The sequence below is a fragment of the Arvicola amphibius genome, chromosome 4 (genome assembly GCF_903992535.2).
Source record: "Arvicola amphibius chromosome 4, mArvAmp1.2, whole genome shotgun sequence".
NCBI classification, from domain to species: Eukaryota; Metazoa; Chordata; class Mammalia; order Rodentia; family Cricetidae; genus Arvicola; species Arvicola amphibius.
The window spans coordinates 17545959-17569875 of NC_052050.1; the positions used below are offsets into that span (position 1 = coordinate 17545959).

At 42.0% G+C, this 23917-nt stretch overlaps 1 protein-coding gene across 1 annotated transcript in view; it reads left to right on the top strand.

The window, feature by feature from the left end:
- The first annotated feature begins 651 nt into the window (after nt 1-651).
- Nucleotides 652-23917, top strand: part of Nsf (N-ethylmaleimide sensitive factor, vesicle fusing ATPase) — a 146461-nt gene continuing 123195 nt past the window's right edge. Inside the window, exon 1 of the mRNA XM_038327691.1 lies at nt 652-726. Coding sequence (XP_038183619.1) covers nt 715-726 — 12 coding nt within the window. The 5' untranslated portion in view covers nt 652-714. The remainder of the gene's footprint in view (nt 727-23917) is intronic.

Below are 23917 nucleotides of genomic sequence, written 5' to 3' on the forward strand. Positions count from 1 at the left end.
CATCAGTGCAGACAAGGTAGAGACAGGAGGATTCCCTGGGAATTGCTGGCCACCCAAGCCTACGTGGTGGATGAGGGGTCTTGAGACATAAGGGGAACAAGTGATTGAAGACATCTTGGAATCTTCTGGCCTAAACACATACATGCACACACAAACCTCATACACAGACCGGACCTATGGCGTTTATTTGCAGAGTACTCTAAAATGGAACAGTCCTGGGAAAAAGATCACTAAGGATATAAATTGTGCTTCTAATTGAAATTACCTAACCATAAAGCAACAAATATATATGATTCACTTTCAAAACAAGTACTCCTGAAAAAGAAAAGCCTGGGTTCGAATAGAATCCGAATTCAGAACCAGCTTCTGGCTGTTGCCCGTCCTTGGGGGAAAGGTCAGTAACCACGCGGGGTTTTCTCAGCGCAGAAAGCTAAAAGGCCATTAAAGGCCACGTGGCCAACTGTCATGGCTTCTGCGGAAACAGGGTAGCAGTGAGGATGGAAGCCAGCTTGTCTTCAGCCAAAATGGCGTTGCTCGACCTGCGCGCGCGCGCACTGGCTGGGGAAGGGCGCCGGGGATGCGGCCGGGCGCGGGCACGGTTCCCCGGCGCCTGCGCGCCTGCGCGAGGGCGGTCTGCAGGCGGGCACGCGCGCGGCGGGGGCGGGCTCAGCCGAGTGCGGAGCTGCAGCCTCGGAACCGGACGTGTCCGCGAAGATGGCGGGCCGGGTGAGTGGCGGCCGGGCAACCCCAGTTCGCGGCCGTTCGCGACGGCTGCGAGGTCCACGCGGGCGCCGGGGAGGGGACGCGAGGCTGAGCACCGGGGAGCACTGAAAGAAGGGAGGTCAGAGCAGGGCTGGAGGCGAGACAGGGCAGCTGCGGCAGGGGATTAGCTCTGCTCGCAAACTCGGTCCTCCCCGAGGGTTCTCTCCTCGTCCCCCTCGGGTCTCCCGCGCCTCCCTTGCCATCCCCTGGGGCTCGTTTCCCTCGTCCTCCAGGCACCCTGAGGGTGGTGGCCACTCGAGCCCCCTCGGACGAGTGCTGAGTGTCCTCCGCTTTCCTCCGAGGTTTCTGAGGTGGCACTGCCGGGTAACCGCGGGGTGTAGTCTGCTGCAGTCAGGGCAAGGGTGTAGAGGGACCCATTTCTCGTTCTTCCTAAATGAATGAGGGCCCAAATGAATGATGGTATGAGAAGAGGAGGGGGGCTGCAGGTGACTTTTAGGGCTAACCTGAGACCATCCCCTGGGGAGAAACCTGTCAACTGTCGAGCGAAGCTGCCATGTCTTCAGCCCGGAGTGCAGATGGATTTGGGGTGTCACGTTCTGTCTTGCTAAATGACAGTCGCTTCGAATGCGGCAGGCAGTGCTGTAGTTTTAGGGATTTACATTTTACTTCTTTCTTAAGCTTGTAGGATCGCGGGGTAGGATGGGGTTGGCAAGGAGAGATGGGGCCAGGTCACTGCTGTTATTGCAGTATGCATCAGAGCTAACAGCTCTGATGGATGGAGCCGGCCCAGAGATTACACTGGTGGAAAACCTGGGGATATTAACTGCGTCATTACAGACTAACGACGTGCTTGGCCCATTCACTTACACCTGAATATTTGAATGAGTTTGCATACATGCATGCACATATGCAAATATCCTGTCTATAGTGTAGGTCATGAGATTCTAGAGTCCCAAAGAGACCTTAGAGGTCATCAGACTAGTTCCATCTCTTTCTATTCCTTTTCTCATAACCCCCTTTTATCTCGAGCTGGCCCTTCCGAATGTGATTCAGGGTCTGTTTCTGCCTCCCTCAGGAGCCCCTCTCCTGAATCAGAACATACTGGACCTTCTCTTATCTTAAACCCTCCCTCTGCCCCCACATGTCACCTCTACTCTTCTTATTTTACAGCAGTAAACACTGATGATTTTCTGTGTTTATTGAAGCATTTATTTACCACCTGCGCCCACAGTCTGACTGAAACCTGTCCCTAAAATTAGTACACATTTTTCAATCCTTGTCATACTTGATGCCTAAGCAGCATCTGTCATCATTGACCATTGCCTTTTTTTCCCCCCCAGGGACAGGGTTTCTCTGTGTAACAGCCCTGGCTGTCCTGGAATTTGCTTTGTAGACCAGGCTGGCCTTGAACTCACAGAGATCCACCTGCCTCTGCTTCCATAGTGCTGGGAATAAAGGCCTGTGCTACCACCGCCTGGCCTGACCTTTGCCTCCTTGGTGAGAGATACTCTTCTGTGGTTTCTGTGGTGTGTTGCTACTCTCCTGACTCATCTCACTGCAGACGCCTTTCTCCACCCTGTCATTCAATTCCCATACTCTTATCCTCCAGTAATCCCTTCCGAGCCAAAGGTACGACTACTGTGTGTATGCCTGAGGTTCTCAGGATTTCACCCATCCCCCACAGAACTGCCCTCTAAATTCTAAATCGATCGTGAAACTGCCTACTTAAATTCAAGAGCAAGGCTGGGCGCCTACCTTTGATCCACACGGAGGCAGAGGCAGGTGGATCTCTGACAGTTTGAGGCCAGCCTGGTCCACATAGTGAGTTCCAGGACAGCCAGGGCCACACAGAGAGACATCATCTTAAAATAGCAAAATAGATAGATGGATAGATAGATAGATAGATAGATAGATAGATTAGGTAAATTCGAGACCACTTTAATTCTTGTTCAAATCTAAAGGTAGGATCCACCTACCTGATACTTTTCTGTTTTTCTTTTTTTTTTTTTGTTAGGATTTTGCTTTATTGATATAAATTTAATCTCTGTTTTTCTTTCATTGAATGACACCATCACACATCCAGTGGAAACCTGGTGGGTATGATGTGTGTGTGTGTGTGTGTGTGTGTGTGTTATGCATGGTCATATGTGGCCATCAAAGGACAACACTGGGTTAGTCATCCCTCCACCCTGTTTGAGACAGAGTTTCTTTAGTTGTTCACCTCTGCTTATACCCGGCTAGCTGGCTTTCCAGCTCCTGGAGGAACTTTTTACCCAGGATTATAGACTTGAGCCATCTTATCTGGCTTTACAGTGGTTCAGGGGATTTGAACTCAGGTCTTCACACTTGCAGGACAAGTGCCTTATCCATCCAACTGTCTTCCTGTCCCTGCTCTCTCTATCTCTTGGCACATCCCTTGCTCTACCCTCTGTACAATTTTTCACTGCCTTCCTACCCACACACTAAAGATAATAATTTTTAAGGGTCTTTAATTAGGGCCCCGAAAATGTGGACTTGTGAGTATTGTTGCTTTAAGCTGTCCTTGATACTAAAATCATCCACTGCTGTCATTGCTCTAAGCCATCCTTGATACTAAAATCATCCACTGCTGTCGTTGCTCTAAGCCATCCTCGATACTAAAATCATCCACTGCTGTCGTTGCTCTAAGCCATCCTCGATACTAAAATCATCCACTGCTGTCGTGGCATCTTTTTCCCTGATCAGTTCACCGTTCTGCACCTTCATTTCCACCCTCTTTTCTCTCTCTGCTCTGGTTAACTGCAGGAAGTTTCCAAGTAGTCTCCTTTTGGCATTCTACCCCACTTCTGTTCCCCACACAGGTTGTTCTTTTAGTGCCCCTCACTGTTTAAACTGCTCCTCAGCAACTTCCCATTAGTTTTGGGGAGAAGATCAAATGCTTAACCTTGAGGCTCTTTGCAGTTTTGCTCCTGTTTCCCTCCCCTCCCTTTTACTGTCTGTGCTCAGGTTATATAAGCCTTTCAATTCCTTGACTCTATAGTAGTTTCTTTGTAATGTTCTGCCCCCAACCATTTACCTCCTACTCAGAGAACACTTAGGAAGCCTGTTCTGATCTCTCCCTTTAAATCAGGATACTTTGTTACACACTCTTGAAAACCTGTGTTCCTATTTTAGAGATTTATCTGTTCTCATTGTAACTGTGCTAGAGTGCTGTACCCGGTGTGTTGGCGCAAGTCTGTAATCCCAGTACTTAGGAGACAGAGGCAGGAGGATAATTGTATGTATGAGGCTAGCTTGTTGTACATACAGAGTTCTAGGCCAGCCCGAGCAACAGAATGTTGTGGAATATTACTTTATGTAAAGATGTGTTGAATCTGTTTATGTTGCATTTGTTTAACAATGTAAAGATGTGTTGGTCTGCCAGCCTAAGATACCTGATTGGGCTAATAAAAAGCTCAATGACCAATAACTTGGCAGTAGAGGGACAGGCAGGGCTGGAGGACAGAGAGACTAAGTAGGAGGAGGAATCTAGGCTTGAGAAGTGGAGAGAACTGGGAGAAAGAAAGGGAGACGCCCTGGGCCAGGCAGCTGCCAGCCAGTCAGACACTGAGTAGGACATACAGAATAAAAGAAAGGTAAAAAGCCCTGAGGCAAAATGTAGATGAAGAGAAACAGGTTAGATTAAATTATAAGAGCTAGCAAGAAACAAGCCTAAATTAAGGCCAAGCATTGATAATTAATAATAAGTTTCCATGTAATGATTTGGGGGCTGATGGTCCAAGAAAGCCCGTTACAGTGGAATAAGACCCTGACCCAAAAATAAAGTATTTGTGTTATTACTTGCCTCCACTTCAAGAGAAGAGAGGCCTTGTTAGATAGTTACCCATCATTATCTCTGTTTTATACCCTTACTTTTGTGCCTCAGTTTAATAGAAATTTAAAAAGAATCATCAAGTGCAATAAATTTTAGAAAATAAAGTTTAATTCCTTAAAGCACTATTTGATATATGGATTCATTCTTTTTTCAAATATTTAAGGTGTAAAGTATATTATTGTTTTTACATCTGTCTGTATACGAGTGTGTGCATTTGTGCCATGGGCCATGCGTAGAGCTCAGAGGACAACTTGTGGGAGTCAGTTCTTCTACCATGTGGTCCCAGACTTGAATTCAGGTTGTCAGGCTTAGTAGCAAATGCTGGACCATCTCACCTCTCTAAAGGTATATTATTTTACTATGCAGAAATCTTTGACAGAGGAGTAACCCATTGGAAATGCCTGCATTTGGAGTACACCAAACTCTTGCTGTAATGTTGGCTGTTTTTCTTTCTTTGTTTTTGAGATAGGGTCTCCCTGTGTAGCCCAGGCTGGCCTGGAATTCACTTTGTAGAATGGTCTAACCTACTTAACAGAGATATGCCTGCCTCTGAATGCTAGGACTAAAAGTTTGCACCACAACACCCAGCCCTATAATGCAGTCTCTAAAACACCCATACTCGAGGTTGCTGACATTAAACTTAATCTAAGAAATACAACACGGTCTCATCAATGTAATTTCCGTTTTATGCTGATCACCAGTGAGGTTAAGCGTTTTTCCTTTTGGTCTCTGAAGAGTTCCTCCATGCATTATCATTGTACAGCTTTTGTCCATTTTTTAGTTGGGATATTCGTATTTTCTTATTTATATAGATTTCCCTTTAGAGGAGGGCAAGATTTGCTTTAGATTTGAGTTGTTAGTTGCAGATAGCTTTTAGATGCAAACAGCTTCTTCATGTTTACAGAGTCTTAGATTTAAGTATTATTGCTATATTTACCATTTTTTGGCCTATATGGTTTGTACCTTTGTGTGATCTTCAAGAAAGCTTAACTTTGAAGTCATAAAGATCTTATTTTAAAGCTTTATTTGCCTTGCCTATTTTGGTGATTAATTCATCTGGAACTTATTTTTGTGTTTGGTGTGAATTATGAAGTTAATTTTATCCTTCCATATGCAGGAACAGTTGTCCCGATGTTTATTGAGTCCATCCTTTATCCCCACTGATTTGTGATGCTCTCTCTGTGTCACAAACCCATCATCTTTGGGGGGGGGGCGGTCAGAGTCGGCACCTTGCTTCATTACTATCCTCCTTGCTGTCTCATTGAGTGCACCTCTTCCTCATTCTAAAAAATTTAAAATCCCAATGATTTACTTTTTATTTTTGTGTATATGAGACACATGTATTGGATATGTCCTTTCCTTTCACTGTATGGATCTTGGGGATTGAGCTCTGCCTTTTCCTCATGGAGCTATCTTTCCTGGCCAGCCCACCCTTGTTTTTCTATGTAGCATGAATAATAAAATCCAGAGACAGATTTCAACCTGAACATCAGAAAAGTAAAGCAGCTAAGCCACTAAAGAGCTCTTATCTCTGTGAAATCTTCAGACTGAAAGAGAGAGATCCTGTCTCCCTCCACAAATCCTCAGACACCACACTTCTGAGTTCCTATCCCTTCCCCCTTATATTCCTCTCTCCACCCAGCCACATTGCTCCTGTCTCCACCTCCCTAGTGCTGGGATTAAAAGCACTTGGAATTACCTTTGTGTGAGCTCCATTTATTTTTTAGACAGAGTCAATCGTGTATCACAGGGTGACCTTGAATTTACAGAGATCCATCTGCCTGTCTCCCAAATCCCAGAATTAAAGGTGTATGCCACTGCTCGCTGGCCTGTATGGCTGACTGGTATGGCTACTTTGCCCTCTGATCTTCAGGCAAGCTTTATTTATTAAAACACAAATAATATACCACTATATTTGCACATTTTAGATTTCAGCCCTTTCCGTGTGAATTTTAGGAGCAATTCATCCCCCTGCTTCTTGAGAAGAAACCTGTATTTTTCCTGTGTTTTACAAAGATAGATACAAAGACTTTAATAAAATTCAGCTAAATAACTTTTAATACTGATTTTCCCTTCCTTTTTTTGCTTGTTTGGTTTTTGTTTTTAAGGCAAAAGGTGTAATAGTTTATCACAGCTTGAAGCTGTCCATTTGAACCACATGATGTAGCACCAGCTCTTTATGAATCATGCAAGGTATTTCGGTCTTCTGCTGTATTCAGAATGAGGTGCTAAGGGTCAGTGGATTGCACTAGTGAAATAGAGGAGGAAGTAGGGAAATCATTCAGGTAAGAAGTAATAATGAGTTCTGAAATCACTAGAGCAATAGGATGTTTTACAGATTCAGTGGTAGGATTAGTATTAAGAGCTCATGAACATATAAGTTCTATGTGATTGACAAACTAGGACAATATTAGCACCAAGTTCTGGTCTTCTAAAGAACCCTTTCTTGGGGATTTCTCTTTCTTTCTTTCTTTCTTTCTTTCTTTCTTTCTTTCTTTCTTTCTTTCTTTCTTTCTTTCTTTTCTTTAATTAGTCTCAGTTACTAGGACATATTCTCCTAAGGAATGATACTGATAACATTTGTGAGATAGGAGCAGATTTAATTACCCTTGTTGAGAATGAGCCTGGAATGGATGTATAACACTCAGTAACAGTGATTGCTGAGCAAACCAGCACCATTGAAGTATAGTTCAGTCTTGATGCTATTTTCTCTCCTGAGCTGTTGGATAATCCTAGGTAATGCTGTTGTTTCTTGAGTTAGCCAAACCATTAATAATACAGAACTAAATGTAAAGACAATTGCTCAACTCTAATATAGTTATTTTTCTCTACCTGTAGATAAATTGAGTCTCTTTTATATTTAGACTTTTAATCAATTTACAGTGAATTGACAACAGTATAAGCTTAATTTGTATTTGCTAAATTAAATGATGTAGTATATTGCTTGTGTTCTTCTGTAGAAAGAATAAAGGGAACTGGTCTATGTTACAGATATATACACATATATTTGAGTATATATTCAGATGTATATTTGATTAAAACATATATTTGAATATGTATTTGATAATTTTTTTTCCATACAATATATTTCGATCATGGTTTCCCCTCCTTCAACTCCTCTCAGATTCTTCCCACCTACCCAACTCCGTACCCTTTCTTTTTCTATTTCTTTAGAAAACAAACAGGCAAACAAAAGAAATAATCCAGAACTTTTTTTAAAGAAGAAAAAGAACAGAAAACACACACACACACACACACACACAAATAAAACCACTCAAAACTCATAAAAACACAAAATCAGAAACCATAATATAGAAGCTTTTAGGCCAGTAAGACAAAGGATGCCCAAAGTCATTTGAGACAGAAAGTCTATAAAAATATCATTGAGTTCATTTTGTGTTGGCCATCTACTGTTGCGTAGGATCTACCCATAAGTATGGTTAATATACCCCTTGAGATGCCATTGGAAAAACTAACTTTTCCTTTGCACGTGGATGTTAATTGGAGATAGTGTTTTGGTTTGGAATGGGAGCCTGTGTCTGTTTCCCTCTCTCAGTGCTGGGGACCCTGTCTGGCTTAAACCTGTGCAGGCCCTCTGCAGGCTGCCAAAGTCCCATTAGTTTGTATGTGTGTCAGTCTTTTTTAAAATTCATACATTATTTTATGGGTATATGTTTTGTCTGCATGTTTTTCTACACTATGTGTTGGCTTGAGGCCAGAGGAGGGGATCAGATCCCCTGGAGCTGGAGTTATAGACAGTTGTTTACTGCCAGGTGGGTACTAGGAATTAAACTCAGGTCCTCTGGAAGAGAGATCAATGCTCTTAACCACTGAACCATCTCTCTAGCCCCTTAGCATTGCTTTTATGATGTTTACATATCCCTGGTACAAGGATTGTCACAGTGTTTCTGCAAACCAGCGTCACCTGACAACTTGTCATGAAAGAACTTCTGAGGCTTGCCCAGGCTGATAATTAATGTGCTGAGTCTGGAACTCTGCAGTCTCCTTCAGCAGACCTTCCAGTTGGTTGTGCTGCATGGTGGGCTTGGGAACTGTTGACTTTGTATTCTGCTTCTCCAATGTGGATTGTTGAAGGTTTTTTTTTTTTTCTTTTTTCTTTTTTGGTTTTTTTGAGCCAGGGTTTCTCTGTAGCTTTGGAGCCTTCCTGGAACTCGCTGTATAGACCAGGCTAGCCTCGAACTCATGGAGATTCGCCTGTCTCTGCCTTTCAAGTGCTGGGATTAAAGGCATGTGCCAGACGTATATTTTTTTGATGCATATGCAATCTTGATGTTTGTAGTAGGAGGCTTGCTTGTTTGTTTCCTGGCTGCTCAGTCTCCTGAAATAATCACACAGAAACTATATTTTTTAAAATTACTATATATTTAAATCACTGCTTGCCCATTAACTCTAGCTTTTAAATCACTATATATATTTTAATCACTGCTTGCCCATTAGTTCTAGCTTTTTATTGGCTAACTTTTACATCTTAATTTAACCCATTTCTATTAATCTGTATATTGCCATGTGGCTGTGGCTTACCTGCAGAGTTCTGTCTGGTGTCTGTCTCTGGTGAGCCTACATGGCTTCTCCTCTCTTTACCTTCTTTCTCCCAGCATTCAGTTTAGTTTTCTCCGCCTACCCTATTCTGCTCTGCACAAGCCTAAGACAGTTTCTTTATTAACCAATGGTATTCAGAGCATACAGAGGGGAATCCCACATCACCTCCCCTTTTCTGTTTAAATAAAAAGGAAGGTTTTAACTTTAACACAGTAAAATTATATATAACAAAACAGTTATCAAGTAAGAATTTAGTTACAATATTTATATTTACTTTATCTTTTATCATAGCTAAGGAAAACTATAACTACATATTCCTCAACTCCATCAAAGACTCCAGAAGAATATACTATTACCTAAGTAAACAGGAAGTGCATTATAAGCAACTTCCAAAACTCTAGAATTGACAGAGACATCTCACTGCCTGGATAGTCACCCAAAGTTCTTCTGTACCGTTGGGGCATCCATCTTCAGCCTACAGGCCCATAGTATCCAGCAGACTTTTCCATGAAGCAGGAAATTTCAAAGACAATTCCGCCTATATTGGCAGTTTGACAGTCACTTTCTTCTGTGTCCTGTAGAATGTCTGTAAGTCTGTTTTGTGAAACAGGAACCCCGAAAGATATCTCACGTTTAGGCAAGTTCAGCAGTCATTTCTCTGTTGGTCCTGTATGTCCAGTTCATATAGCATACCATCAAGCAGTCCAGGCAAGAGCAGTTTCTTGCCCAAATGGTTAGCAAACTCCATAAGGAGCCTTTTCAGTGCCCATCTTCCTCTTGAATTAATTGGTGCTGTCAGGGGCAGATGTGTCTGTCATGAAAAGTCCTGTTTTGAAACTGTGGGTTTTTTTTTTCTGCTACCGCTGAGTCAGGAAAACCTCTCTTAAAGGAGCTATGGTATGCCACCGACAAATAGCAAGAAGCTGTGTTAAGCTCTGTTTTTTTTTGTGGGTGTGTGTCTAGAATTCCTTTTCAAACTCTCTCAGGTTTTATGTGGATTTAGCGAGCACATGTTGGAGTGGCAGTTTGTAGTAGGAGGCCTACTTGTTTGTTTCATGGCCGTCCAGACTCCCAAAATAAGCACACAGAAACTATATTATTTAAATCACTACTTGACCCATTAGTTCTAGCTTCTTATTGGCTAATTTTTATATCTTAATTTAACCCATTTCTATTAATCTGTATATCGTCACGTGGCTGTGGCTTACCAGCAAGGTTCTGTCCAGTGTCTGTCTCTGGTAGGACTACATGGCTTCTCCTCTCTCTGCCTTTTTTATTCCAGCAATTAGTTTAGTTTTCTCTGCCTACCCTGTTCTGCCCTGTGCAGGCCTAAGACGTTTTCTTTATTAACCAGTGGTATTCACAGCATACAGAGGGGAATCCTGCATCAGATGTTCATAAGCTTCAGGTTGTCTTTTCTCCTTTTTAAGACCCTGCCTGCACCCAATTTTTCAAATATCTGAGAAGTTGTAGTTATTTCTTACAGTTGGTGAATTATATCATCTCATCAATCTTCCCACATAAAAATTTTAAAATGCTAGATAAAATATGTTTAAAAAAACAAACAAAATTGAGTTCAAGCCAGGCAGTGGTGGCATACACCTTTAATCCCAGCATTCAGGAGGCAGAGACAGCCGAATCTCTGTGAGTTCGAGGCCAGCCTTGTCTACAGTGCTGGTTCCAGGATAGCTAGGACTGCTACACAGAGAAACCCTGCCTTGAAAAACCTAAACAAAGAAACAACAACAACCTGAGCTCAGAGCTGAAGAAATGTCTTAGAGGATAAGAGCACTTTTGCTGCTGCTCTTTCTGAGGGCCCAAGTTTGGCTGCCAAACAGCCGTATTGGGTGTCTCACAAGCACCCGTTTCTCAATTCCAGGGACTCTTGGTGTCCTTTTCTGGCCTCTGCAGGCTCCTGTACATGTGCGACGCACACATATACATAAATAACAATAAAAATAGAAATAAATCTTAAAAATAATTGAATTCAGGGTGGTAATCAGCCAGAGTTTAAAGAATAATCAGGCCAAAACCTGTGTGCAAGTAGGAAATATCAGCCAATGCTTTTGCCTTGAGGGGATCATTTTCACCTTTGCCTTCAGAGAGCAGGAGATAAGCATTGGCAGTTTTAGTCTCTCCAGGGGATACACCTCATAGTAAATGTCAGCTAATAGTAAACTTCTTTCACCCAGAGATCTGAAAGGAAAATTTTCTGTTTCACTTTGCTGGGTAGGGTCACAAAAACAACAAAAATAAAAACCAAAATCCCCTTTAATATGTTTATCCACTGAGTCACCTTGAAGTCTGGAATTCTGATTTCATACTCCCTGGTTGGTATGAAACTCTTAAGCCAATAATTAGGTGTAAAGTAGTACAATAGTGGCAGTGCCCCCCCACATGCCCGCACACACTCCCACATGCCCCCACATGCCCCCACATGTCCCCACATGCGTTGGATTCCCCAGTAGCATCGAGCATAAAGCTTCTTGGAAGAAGTCATCTTCTGAGAACCCCAGGAGTCCAAAAAGTCCTAAAAATGAAAAAATATTTTTTGAAAAATATATTTTGTAAAGATAATAAGCACAGAGTCACAAATGGCACAAACAAGCATCGGCAAATGAAAGTCAGGTCAGCAGAAACAGTAAAGAATGGGGCTAGAGAGCTGGTTGATGGCTCAGTAGGTTAAGGTGATGGCCGCCAAGTCCAATGACCTGAGTTCAATCTCTGAGACCCACATGGTGGAAGAAGAGAACCGAACCAAGTAAGTTCCAAACCAGCCATGGTTACACAGTGAGCCTGTTTCAAAATAACAAAAACCAAAACAAACCACAAAGGAGCTAGACTTTCCAAGGCTTCAGATACCGAAATGAGCAGACATAGTAAGTATATGTATTTAAAATGCTTCTGGAAACCGGAGTTTAAGATGGTGAGCGAGAGTGTGAGATGACAGCTTCACGCTATCATTGAAGAGTTTAGGAAAATCAATTTGGTTTTTGGTTTTTAGAGACAGGGTTTCTAAACCCTGTCTGTAGCCCTGGCTGCCCTGAACACAGAGATTCACCTGCCTCTGCCTCAGATTCCTCCCAGATCCTCCCCACCTCCCCGCCCACCCAACTCCACACTCTCTAAAACTCTCTAAAACACACAAACCCAAGAAACATACAAAACCAAACCAAACCCAACAGAAACTGAGATATACAAGCAAAAGACCAATAAGGAAAAAAAAAAAAGCCTAAACAAAGCAAAGTTAGACAGAAAGTCTTTGAGTTTATTTTGTATTGGCTAACTACTTCTGGTCAGAAAATAAAAAATTGAAAAATTTTTTTTATGGAATTCAAAGAAAGTAGAAAGCAACAAAAAGGGTTTAGGGGAACACAAAAGGCAGGAAAGGAGGCCTCGTGTAATCAGGCTGCCTCTGGAGGAGTGAGGCCAAGGCTGTATTTGAAGAGAGAATGCAGGAGATGAAGTAGCCAGGCATAGGGGCTCTTCCCCTCCATGCAGGGGCAGAAGGGCTGCTGGGAGGTGAGGCCAGGCTGGACTACATAGCAAGGCCCGGTTTCAAAACAAGAGCAAGGGCAATGATAGGAGTCAATAATGGCAGTTGTAACTAAATGGGGTGGGGACAGGCTTAGACTCAAAGTATTTTATGATTTTTGCTCTATTCAGAAAGGAGTTAGAACTACTTGGATGGCTTTAGGCTTAATATGTATATTTCCAAGGTAACTACTGAAATAATAAAAATATGAATAACAATGGGAAATTAAATTATAAAAATTTAAGAAAGTGAAAAATAAACAGAAAAGTGCAATTAAGAGGAATCAAAATGATAGAAATGAAATAAACAGAAGCAGTGACAGGTGTCATGAAGCTGTGTTAAGTGAGAAACCTCTCAGTCTTACAAATATGTTGTGAGTGTGTGTGTGTGTGTGTGTGTGTGTGTGTTTGTGTATAATTACAGGGCTTCAGATTAACACAGCAATTAAGGTAACTATCATGAGACCTGTCAGTATATTTTGCCGCTTTGAAGACATGGTACTCATTAGACCTCATATTTTGTGATGTCTTTAGGTGCATCGCTGTATTTTCATTTATTTTTGAAGAATTGGGGTCAATTTGTTTTAATTTCTTTAGCAACTTTGGGAGTAAACTCTTTACAGAATAAGAACTCTGTGTTGTGGACTACAATCCTAAAGTGAACAAGCATTTTGCAGTTTTGAAAACACCTTTACAGATCATTTTTTGTTAGATTCTCAGAGCAACCTTATGAGTTGGCACTGTCAAAATTTGGTTCACAAAACAAAACTGAACAAACTGGAAACCCCACAGCTGTCATGGAGCTTCATGGTGAAGGTTAAAAGCCTCCCCTAGAGATCAGTACCGAGACTAGGATGTCTCCTTTGGTCACTTCTGTTCAACGACGTTGTGAGTTTTAGGTAGGACCAACGTGCAAGGAAAGGAAAGGAAAGGAATGAAAGGCACCTGCAACCACCACTATGCGGGTGGTGCGGTGTTGCGGTTTTCCTTTGTTGGTGTTATTTTGGGTTGTGCTGGGGATTGAACCTAGAGACTCAGTGCATGCTGGGTAAGTGCTCTATCATTGAGCTCCATCTCTAGCCCCAGATGGCACTCCTAAAGAATTTATCTATCTGAAAAAAATGACTTAGAGCTAGTAACTAGGTTCAGCAAAGCTGTACCATAGAAGAGCAATATCCAGAAAGCAGCCACGTTTCTATATGATGGCAATGGATAATCTAAAAATGGAAATAAGGAAACAGTTCCCTGATCTAACATCGGAAAGAGCAATTCTTCCAAGGAAGGGTAGATTTTTAAAAATGCATGCTTTTGGATTAAGCAATGGTTTTTAAAAGATGTAATACAAAAGAATAAGCAATCAGGAAAAATAGAATTTTATCAAAATTTTTATGTGTCTAAGGAGATGACTAAGAAAGTGAAGACAACCTCCAGAATCGAAGAAGGCATTTTTAAATGAGACATCAGATGAGGATGTATCAGAACATTGAAGACATATGTTCATATGTATACTTGGATGTAGAACCAGGCATGGAGGTACACACTGTAATCTTGCCACTCTGAAATTGAGGCCGGAGAATCACAAGTTAGAGACCACAGTTGGCTGTATAGTGAGGCCCCGTCTCAACACGCAAACAAAACCCCCAAATTCCACATAACTCCTGCCTGCATGGTCATAGCAGTTTTATTCTTAAAGCCCCAGATGGAAACAATCTGAATGCTCATGGAAGATGCAGTGATGCACAAAATCAGGTCTATCCATGCAAGGGCATGTAGCCCGTGGTAGAATGATGAAGTATAGGTGATATGTGCTACCTGGTTGGACCTTGGAAACATACACTAAGGTTTCCTGTGGTCTTTCTCTGAGATAGTCAGTCTCGCCTTAAAATGGTCTGGTCAGAAACTTGTGGTCATCTTCTTCCTTCCTCAGCTTCCCCAGTGCTTGGATTACAGATGTGAGCACCACCCCCCACCCCTCCTCCAGCAAACACACATACACACAGTAAAAGTGCAATTTCAGACTGTTGGTTTTTCAGAAATGATTTCTTAGGAGAAATAACTGAGTGGGGCTTGTCATCTAGCCTGGCCCTGGGACAAGCTCTCCCCTTTCCTGTGGGAATATGCTCATCTCTGGAGAAGTGTAGCCAAGGCCTGAGGTGCCAGAAGAAGAGATGATGTATTTTTAAGGGTTCTAATCAGGGTGGTGGGACTGTTTAGTGAGGAGCCCTTTCTAGTCGGCTAGTGTGCTAGCACACTCCGTTTTTCCTTTCCTCTCCTTTCCTCTCCTCTCCTCTCCTCTCCTCTCCTCTCCTCTCCTCTCCTCTCCTCTCCTCTCCTCTCCTCTCCTCTCCTCTCCTCTCCCCTCCCCTCCCCTCCCCTCCCCTCCCTTCCCCTCCCCTCCCCTCCCCTCTCCTCCCCTTCCCTTCCCTTCTTTCGGGATAGGGTCTCATTGAACTCAGGCTGGACTTTAAGTCCCTGTGGAGGATTATCTTAACTCCTGATCTTCCTGCCTCCACCTCTCCAGTGCTGAGATTACAGAAGAGTGTTACCACTCCTGCCTCATACTGAATTTTTTTTGCGCTGTTATTCAATTTAAAAGTTTACTTAAGTAATCCATTTTCTTCAGGGAACCTTGACACAAGAGTGTGTTATTTAAATTCCCAAACTTTAATATTGTCCAGAGAAATCTTACTTAAGTCCTCCTCTCACACTTTTTTTTTAAGAGAAGCAAATTGTCTGTAGTTTAAAGCTTTTGGCATAATTATTTCCACCGCAGTTCCCTTTGGTTTGTTGACATTGCCACATTGGCATTCTTTCAAATAACCAGTGGGTAACAGCAGTCTGTAATGTTTGGTATTTTAGACATTTCTATATTCTTAAACAGTCAGGGGTTCTAGTAGCCCAAACAACTCAACTTAATAAAACTGCCTATCACTGATTGCAATTTCATGTTGAAAAGGCTGTATGTCTATGGTGGTTGGCTTTTATTATTGTCCCTAGAGGCAAAGCCGGTGTTAGAAAAATTGTGGAATTTTCCCTTGGCATTTCTATGGTAAGTAGATAGATAACTCCACTATTTATAGGGATTTACACTTTGTTTAAAAATGAGATCCCCTGCTTGGCTTACCATAAACACAGATGCTTCTGGGTTCTAATGGGAGGCCTTTCAGTCATAGCATCTGTTTCAATTGGCCAGCCAGATGATCTCCACAGATACCCACCACCCCCCTCTTTCTCATTAAAGGACATTAACAGTTAAACGGGTTTACAAATGAAAAGGTTAGCTTAACATTTGTAAAGTTTTTATTGTGTTGGCTTATCAGTTGTTTAATTTTTGCTCTATTTATTGTTCTCTGATTTTCCCTGTGTGTGTGGTATGCATTCGTGTATGCATGCTTTTGCATATGTGTAGGTGAACATGTTTGTGTGTGCGTGCACATGTTCTGAGTGTACATGGAAAGCAGACAGATTATGTCAAGAATCATCAACTGCTGTTCCTCTTTATCCATTGAGGTAGCAGCTCTCAGCCAAACTCAGAGCACCCAGATATGGCTAGGCCCCTTAACCAGTTTTCTCCATGGAGTGCCTGTCCCCACCTTCAGAGCTGTCTTCCTCGCTCCAAGTTGTATAACTTTGAACTGTGAAGTCATTTGAGTCACATTATGTCATATCCTAAATGACCTTGTAGTGCTGTGTACACTTGTTCTTTGTGTGGTTTATAATGCAGTTGAAACAGGTTTGTATTACTCTATAATGTTTAAAAAAAGCACTCACTCTGTGCCAGGCCCAGGAAGGACAGACATAAACAAAATCAGGTCTCTGTTCTTAAGACTTGTTCTATGTATGATCCAAGTGTGCAGGAAAACAATAAGGATATATCCAGGTCTTCCGTTTGCCTTCTGTCAGTCTAGCTGGGAGCAGGGGGGGAGGGCAGCTGTCCAGGATGCCTCCTAGAATAAGTGTTGTCTACACTGGGTACTGTGGAGTGTGGAGGAACTGGCCAAGTAAGGGATGCAAGTTTAGGGGGAATGGTCATAAAAAGAAGAAATCTGAAGGGGAAGAGACTCTTGGAAGATAGAAACTTTATTTTTTTTTTTTTTTTTTTTTTAGTAGACTAACAACGAAAAAATTTTATTGTTGAATATTGAAGCACACTTAAATATAAATATGTACTTTGGGCAAACACAGATAAGTGGAATATGATAAGTTTGAAGGAGAGTCTGCCATTTGTTCTGTAGACGTTCTTTATAATTGTTTGAATTTTATATTGTATTTTTTTTTTCCTCATGGTTTATTTTTTTTTATATTTAAAAATTTCCATCTCCTTCCCTCCTCCTCCCCCCTCCCTCCCCTCCTTCTCCCCTTTCTCTCCCCTCCTTCTCCCCCTTCCCTCCCCTCCCCTCCACCCATACCTCCCCTCCCTCCCTCTCAAGGCCAAGGAGCCATCAGGGTTCCCCACTCTATGCTAAGACCAAGGTCCTCCCAACTCCCCCCAGGTCCAGGAAGGTGATCGACCAAGCTGAGAAGGCTCCCACAGAGCCCGTCCATGAAGAACAATCAGAGCCCAGAGCCATTGTCCTTTGCTTCTCAGTCAGCCCCCGCTGTTGGCCACACTCAGAGAGACGGGTTTGGTCGCATGATCCATCAGTCCCATTCCAACTGGAGTTGGTGATCTCCCATTAGTTCTGTCCCACCGTCTCCATGAGTGAACGCACCCCTCTCGTTCCTGACTTTCTCCCTCATGTTCTCGCTCCTTCTGCTCCTCATCGGGACCTTGGGAGCTCAGTCCAGTGCTCCAATGTGGGGCTCAGTCACCTTCCCCATCTGTCGCCAGCTGGAGGTTCCCTCACGGTCCTGACTTTCTTTCTCATGTTCTCTCTCCTTCTGCTCCTCATCAGGACCTTGGGAGCTCAGTCCGGTGCTCCAAGGTGGGGCTCTGTCATTTTCTTCATCTATCGTCAGGTGGAGGTTCTTCTTATTATCTTCTCAAGGATCCCAAACTTATAGGCTCGATGTCCTTTAATCATGGCTAGAAACCGAATATGAGTGAGTACATCCCATGTTCATCTTTATGGGTCTGGGTTACCTCACTCAGAATAGTGTTTTCTATTTCCATCCATTTGCCTGCAAAATTCAAGATGTCATTGTTTTTTACCGCTGAGTAGTATTCTAGCATGTATATATTCCACAGTTTCTTCATCCATTCTTCCACTGAAGGGCATCTAGGCTGTCTCCAGGATCTGGCTATTACAAATAATGCTGCTATGAACATAGATGAGCATATGCTTTTGTTGTATGATTGGGCATCTCTTGGGTAGATTCCCAATAGTGGAATTGCTGGGTCCTGGGGTAGGTTGATCCCGAATTTCCTGAGAAACCGCCACACTGCTTTCCAAAGTGGTTGCACAAGTTTGCATTCCCACCAGCAATGGATGAGTGTGCCCCTTACCCCACAACCTCTCCAGCAAAGGTTATTATTGGTGTTTTGGATTTTAGCCAATCTGACAGGTGTAAGATGATATCTCAAAGTTGTTTTGATTTGCATTTCCCTGATAGCTAGGGAGGTTGAGCATGACCTTAAGTGTCTTTTGGCCATTCGAACTTCTTCTGTTGAGAATTCTCTGTTCAGTTCATCGCCCCATTTTTTAATTGGGTTAATTGGCATTTTACCGTCTAGTCTCTTGAGTTCCTTATATATTTTAGAGATCAGACCTTTGTCAGTTGCAGGGTTGGTGAAGATCTTTTCCCAGTCAGTAGGCTGCCTTTGTGTCTTAGTGACAATGTCCTTTGCTTTACAGAAGCTGCTCAACTTCAGGAGGTCCCATTTATTCAATGTTGCCCTTAAAGTCTGTGCAGCTGGGGTTATGCATAGGAAACGGTTCCCTGTGCCCATTTGTTGTAGAGTACTTCCCACTTTCTCCTCTATCAATCTCAATGTGTTCAAATTAATATTGAGGTCTTTAATCCATTTGGACTTGAGTTTTGTGCATGGTGATAGATATGGATCTACTTTCATTCTTCTACAGGTTGACATCCAGTTATGCCAGCACCATTTGTTGAAGATGCCCTCTTTTTTCCATTGTGTACTTTTGGCTCCTTTATCAAAAATCAGGTGTTCATAGGTTTGTGGTTTAAGATCCGGGTCTTCTATACGATTCCATTGGTCAACTTCTCTGTTCTTATGCCAATACCAAGCCGTTTTCAATACTGTAGCTCTGTAATAGAGTTTGAAGTCAGGGATGGTAATGCCTCCAGAAGTACCTTTATTGTATAAGATTTTTTTGGCTATCCTGGGTTTCTTGTTTTTCCATATAAAGTTGATTATTGTCCTCTCAATCTCTGTGAAGAATTTTAATGGGACCTTGATTGGGATTGCATTGAATCTATAGATTGCTTTTGGTAGAATTGCCATTTTTACTATGTTGATCCTCCCAATCCACGAGCAGGGGAGATCCTTCCATTTTCTGGTATCCTCTTCAATTTCTTTCTTCAAAGACTTAAAGTTCTTGTCAAATAAATCCTTCACTTCCTTGGTTAGCGATACTCCCAGATATCTTATGCTATTTGTGGCTATTGTGAAAGGTGATACTTCTCTGATTTCCCTCTCTGCTTCCTTATCCTTTGTGTATAGGAGGGCGACTGATTTTTTGGAGTTGATCTTGTATCCTGCCACGTTACTGAAGGAGTTTATCAGCTGTAGGAGTTCTTTGGTGGAGTTTTTGGGGTCGCTTATGTATACTATCATATCATCTGCAAATAATGAAAGTTTAACTTCTTCCTTTCCAAATTGAATCCCCTTGATTCCCTTATGTTGTCTTATTGCTATTGCTAGAACTTCAAGCACTATATTGAAGAGATAAGGAGAGAGTGGACAGCCTTGTCGTGTTCCTGAATTTAGTGGGATAGCCTTGAGTTTCTCTCCGTTTAATTTGATGTTAGCTGTCGGCTTGCTGTAAATAGCTTTTATTATATTTAGGAATGACCCTTGTATCCCTAATCTCTCCAAGACCTTTATCATAAAAGGGTGCTGAATTTTGTCAAATGCTTTTTCAGCATCTAATGAGATGACCATATGGTTTTTTTCCTTCAGTTTGTTTATATGATGGATTACATTAATAGATTTTCGTATGTTGAACCAGCCCTGCATCTCTGGGATGAAGCCTACTTGATCGTAATGGATAATTTTTCTAATGTGTTCTTGGATTCGGTTTGCCAGTATTTTATTGAGAATTTTTGCGTCCATGTTCATGAGTGAGATTGGCCTGTAATTCTCTTTCTTGGTTGAGTCTTTGTGTGGTTTAGGTATCAGGGTAACTGTAGCTTCATAGAAGGAATTTGGCAGTGACTCTTGTGTTTCTATATTATGAAATACCTTAAGGAGTATAGGTATTAGGTCTTCTTGGAAGTTCTGGTAGAATTCCGCATTGAAACCATCTGGTCCTGGGCTCTTTTTGGTAGGGAGGTTTCTGATAACAGTTTCTAATTCTTCGCGACTAACAGGACGATTTAGAGCATTTACCTGGTCCTGGTTTAACTTTGGTATATGGTATTTATCTAAAAAACTGTCCATTTCTTTTACATTTTCCAATTTTGTGGCATACAGGCTTTTGTAGTAAGATCTAATGATTTTCTGAATTTCCTCTGTGTCTGTGGTTATGTCCCCCTTTTCATTTCTGATCTTGTTAATTTGCGTGTTCTCCCTCTGCCGTTTGATTAGTTTGGCTAAGGGTTTGTCAATCTTGTTGATTTTCTCCAAGAACCAGCTTCTTGTTTCATTGATTCTTTGGATTGTTTTCTGTGTTTCTATTTTGTTGATTTCTGCCCTCAGTTTGATTATTTCCAGTCTTCTACTTCTCCTAGGTGAGTCTGCTTCTTTTTTTTCCAGAGCTTTCAGGTGTGCTGTTAAGTCACCAATGAGTGCTTTCTCCGTTTTCTTTAAGTGGGCACTTAGTGCTATGAACTTTCCTCTTAGCACTGCTTTCATTGTGTCCCATAGGTTTGAGTATGTTGTGTCTTTGTTTTCATTAAATTCAAGAAAGACTTTAATTTCTTTCTTTATTTCTTCCTTGACCCAGGTGTGGGTCAGTAGTTGACTGTTCAGTTTCCATGAGTTTGTGGGCCTTCTGGGGGTAGCATTGTTGTTGAATTCTAATTTTAATCCATGGTGATCCGATAAGACACAGGTGGTTACTAATATTTTTTTGTAACTGTGGAAGTTTGCTTTGTTACCAAGTATATGGTCAATTTTCGAAAAGGTTCCATGAGCCGCAGAGAAGAAGGTATATTCTTTCCTATTTGGGTGGAATGTTCTATAGATGTCTGTTAAGTCCATTTGGTTCATTACCTCCATTAAGTCTTTCAATTCTCTGTTAGGTTTCTGTCTGATTGACCTGTCCATTGGTGAGAGAGGAGTGTTGAAGTCTCCAACTATTAGTGTGTGTGGTTTGATGGCTGCCTTGAGTTCTAGAAGTGTTTCTTTTACATAAGTGGGAGCTTTTATATTAGGGGCATAGATATTCAGGATTGAGACTTCATTCTGAAGGATTTTTCCTGTTATGAGTATAAAGTGTCCCTTTCCATCTCTTCTGATTGATTTTAGTTTGAAGTCAACTTTGTTGGAAATTAGTATGGCCACACCCGCTTGTTTCTTAGGGCCATTTGCTTGATAAACCTTTTCCCAACCCTTTACTCTGAGTAGGTGCCTGTCTTTGTGGTTGAGGTGTGTTTCTTGTAAACAGCAAAATGTTGGATTCTGTTTTCGTATCCAGTCTCTTAGCCTGTGCCTTTTTATAGGTGAATTGAGTCCATTGATATTAAGTGATATTAATGACCAGTGGTTGTTAACTTCAGTCATTTTTAGTAGTAGAGTTTGTGTGTTTCCCTTCTTCTAGTTGTGCTGGTGAAGGGTCGCTAGATGCCTGAGTTATTGTCGGCGTTGTTGGACTCCTTGGTTTGTGATTTTCCTTCTATTACTTTCTGCAAGGCTGGATTTGTGGCTGCGTATTGTTTAAATCTGTTTTTGTCCTGGAATATCTTGTTTTCTCCATCAATGGTGAATGCAAGCTTTGCTGGGTATAATAGTCTAGGCTTGCATCCATGTTCCCTAAGTGTCTGTAGCACATCTATCCAAGCTCTTCTGGCTTTCATGGTTTCCATTGAGAAATCAGGTGTAATTCTGATAGGTTTCCCTTTATATGTTACTTGACCTTTTTCCTTTGCAGCTCTTAATATCTGTTCTTTATTCTGTATGTTTTGTGTTTTGATTATTATATGGCGTGGGGATGCTTTCTTTTGATCCAGTCTATTTGGTGTTCTGTAGGCTTCTTGTACCTTCATAGGAACATCCTTCTTTAGGTTGGGGAAGTTTTCTTCTATAATTTTGTTGAATATGTTTTCTGGGCCTTTGAGTTGTAATTCTTCTCCTTCTTCTACCCCAATAATTCTTAGGTTTGGTCTTTTCATGGTGTCCCAGATTTCCTGAATGTTTTGTGTTAATAATTTGTTAGATTTGTTTAGTTCTTTAATCTGTGAGTTTATTTCCTCTATAGTATCTTCAGAGTCCGAGATTCTTTCTTCCATCTCTTGTATTCGGTTGGAAATACTTGTCTCTGAAGTTTCTGTTCGTTTACTCAGAGTTTCCATTTCCAGTCGTCCCTCAGATTGTGTTTTCTTCAATACCTCCATTTCATTTATCAGGTCTTGTACTGTTTCCCTTACCTGTTTGATTGCTTTTTCTTGTTTTTCTTGTTTTTCTTGGGTATCTTTGAGAGATTTATTTATTTCGTCTACCTTTTTGTTTGTCATCTCCATTTCTTTATGGCAGTTTTTTACCTCCTGTTTAAGGTCCTCTATTATTTTTATAAAGTACTGTTTAATGTCGGTTTCTTCTATATCTTCTGGGGTAGGGTGTTCAATTCTTGTTGTTTCGGGATGTCTGGCTTGTGGTGATGTCATGTTGCCTTTCATGTTGTTGGAGGAGCTCCTGCATTGGCACCTGCCCATCTCTTCCTTCAAAAGGAGCGCGGAGGTGTTTGGTGTCCCCAAAGAATGATGGATCCTCCTTGCTCCGGGCAGTCAAATGAAGGAGGGGACCTCCCACCGGCCTGGGTGCACTCAATTCCAGGTCCCCAGAGCCCAAACAGGCTGAGCTGTGGGATTTTGTGGCCCCAAAGACGGGAGGATGAGGCAGGGGGAGGGGGGGAGGATTCTGGGTGCAAGCTGGGAAGGGACAGGAAGAGAGAGGCAGTATCCGGGGAGAATAACCCCTGCAGGAAGAGCAGGAAGTGTGCTGGTGGCAGGGGGAGTTGTGGAGAGTCGGTGGTCCCTCTCCGGGCAGCTGCCGCGGTTCGGGCACTCACTCCTCACTCACCCCAAAGAACGATGGATCCTCCTGCAGACTTTCAGGTCCCCTTGCAGGCCAAGCAGCTCTCAGACAAAGGCCTACCTTGCTCCGGGCAGTCAAATGAAGGAGGGGACCTCCCACCGGCCTGGGTGCACTCAATTCCGGGTCCCCAGCGATAGAAACTTTAAGTTACTTGATGTGTTTCTGACTGATGGCTGGTCAAGATGTAACCTTAAGCAAAGGGCTGTTTCGTTTGGAAGGTAAACTTGTGACCCTGACTCTGTTCATGTCGTGGGAAATCAGTGATTTCCAAACATATGATCATGAATCCCACATGCAAAAAGTGTTTCTATAACCCCAGTTTGTCCACTTATATAATCACTGATGATGTACTAAGATTTTATACACATAGTGAAACATACAGAAAAGAAGCAAGCTAATGATTAAATGTATAATCTTATATTTTTACTTTACTAGTAATCCATAAAATAAAGTGATGAGTCATTCTTTTTTGATATCTTTTTTTTATTTGTTGTTTTGAGGCAGAGTTTCTTAGTGTATAAGCACTGGCTGTCCTGGAACTCGATTTGTAGACCAGGCTAGCCTCGAACTCGGAGAGATCTGCCTGCCTCTGCCTTCCCAGTGCTGGGATTGAAGAGGTGCACCGCTGTCACCTGGCTGTTCTTCAATATCTTACTTAAATGTTTTTTTTTTAATGCATCTGTTTAGAGGCCTGTTCCTAAATTTAGCTTATTTTGACACTCCATTTTAGTGGCAATCAAAGCCTAGTTCACAGTAAGGGAATTTGGCTGCACTTTTGAAATTATGTTATTTTGTTTCTTTTTTAAAAAATCGAACTAATCACCATTTATGGAAATGTTTTACTGAAATGTGGCTAGTGCATTTCC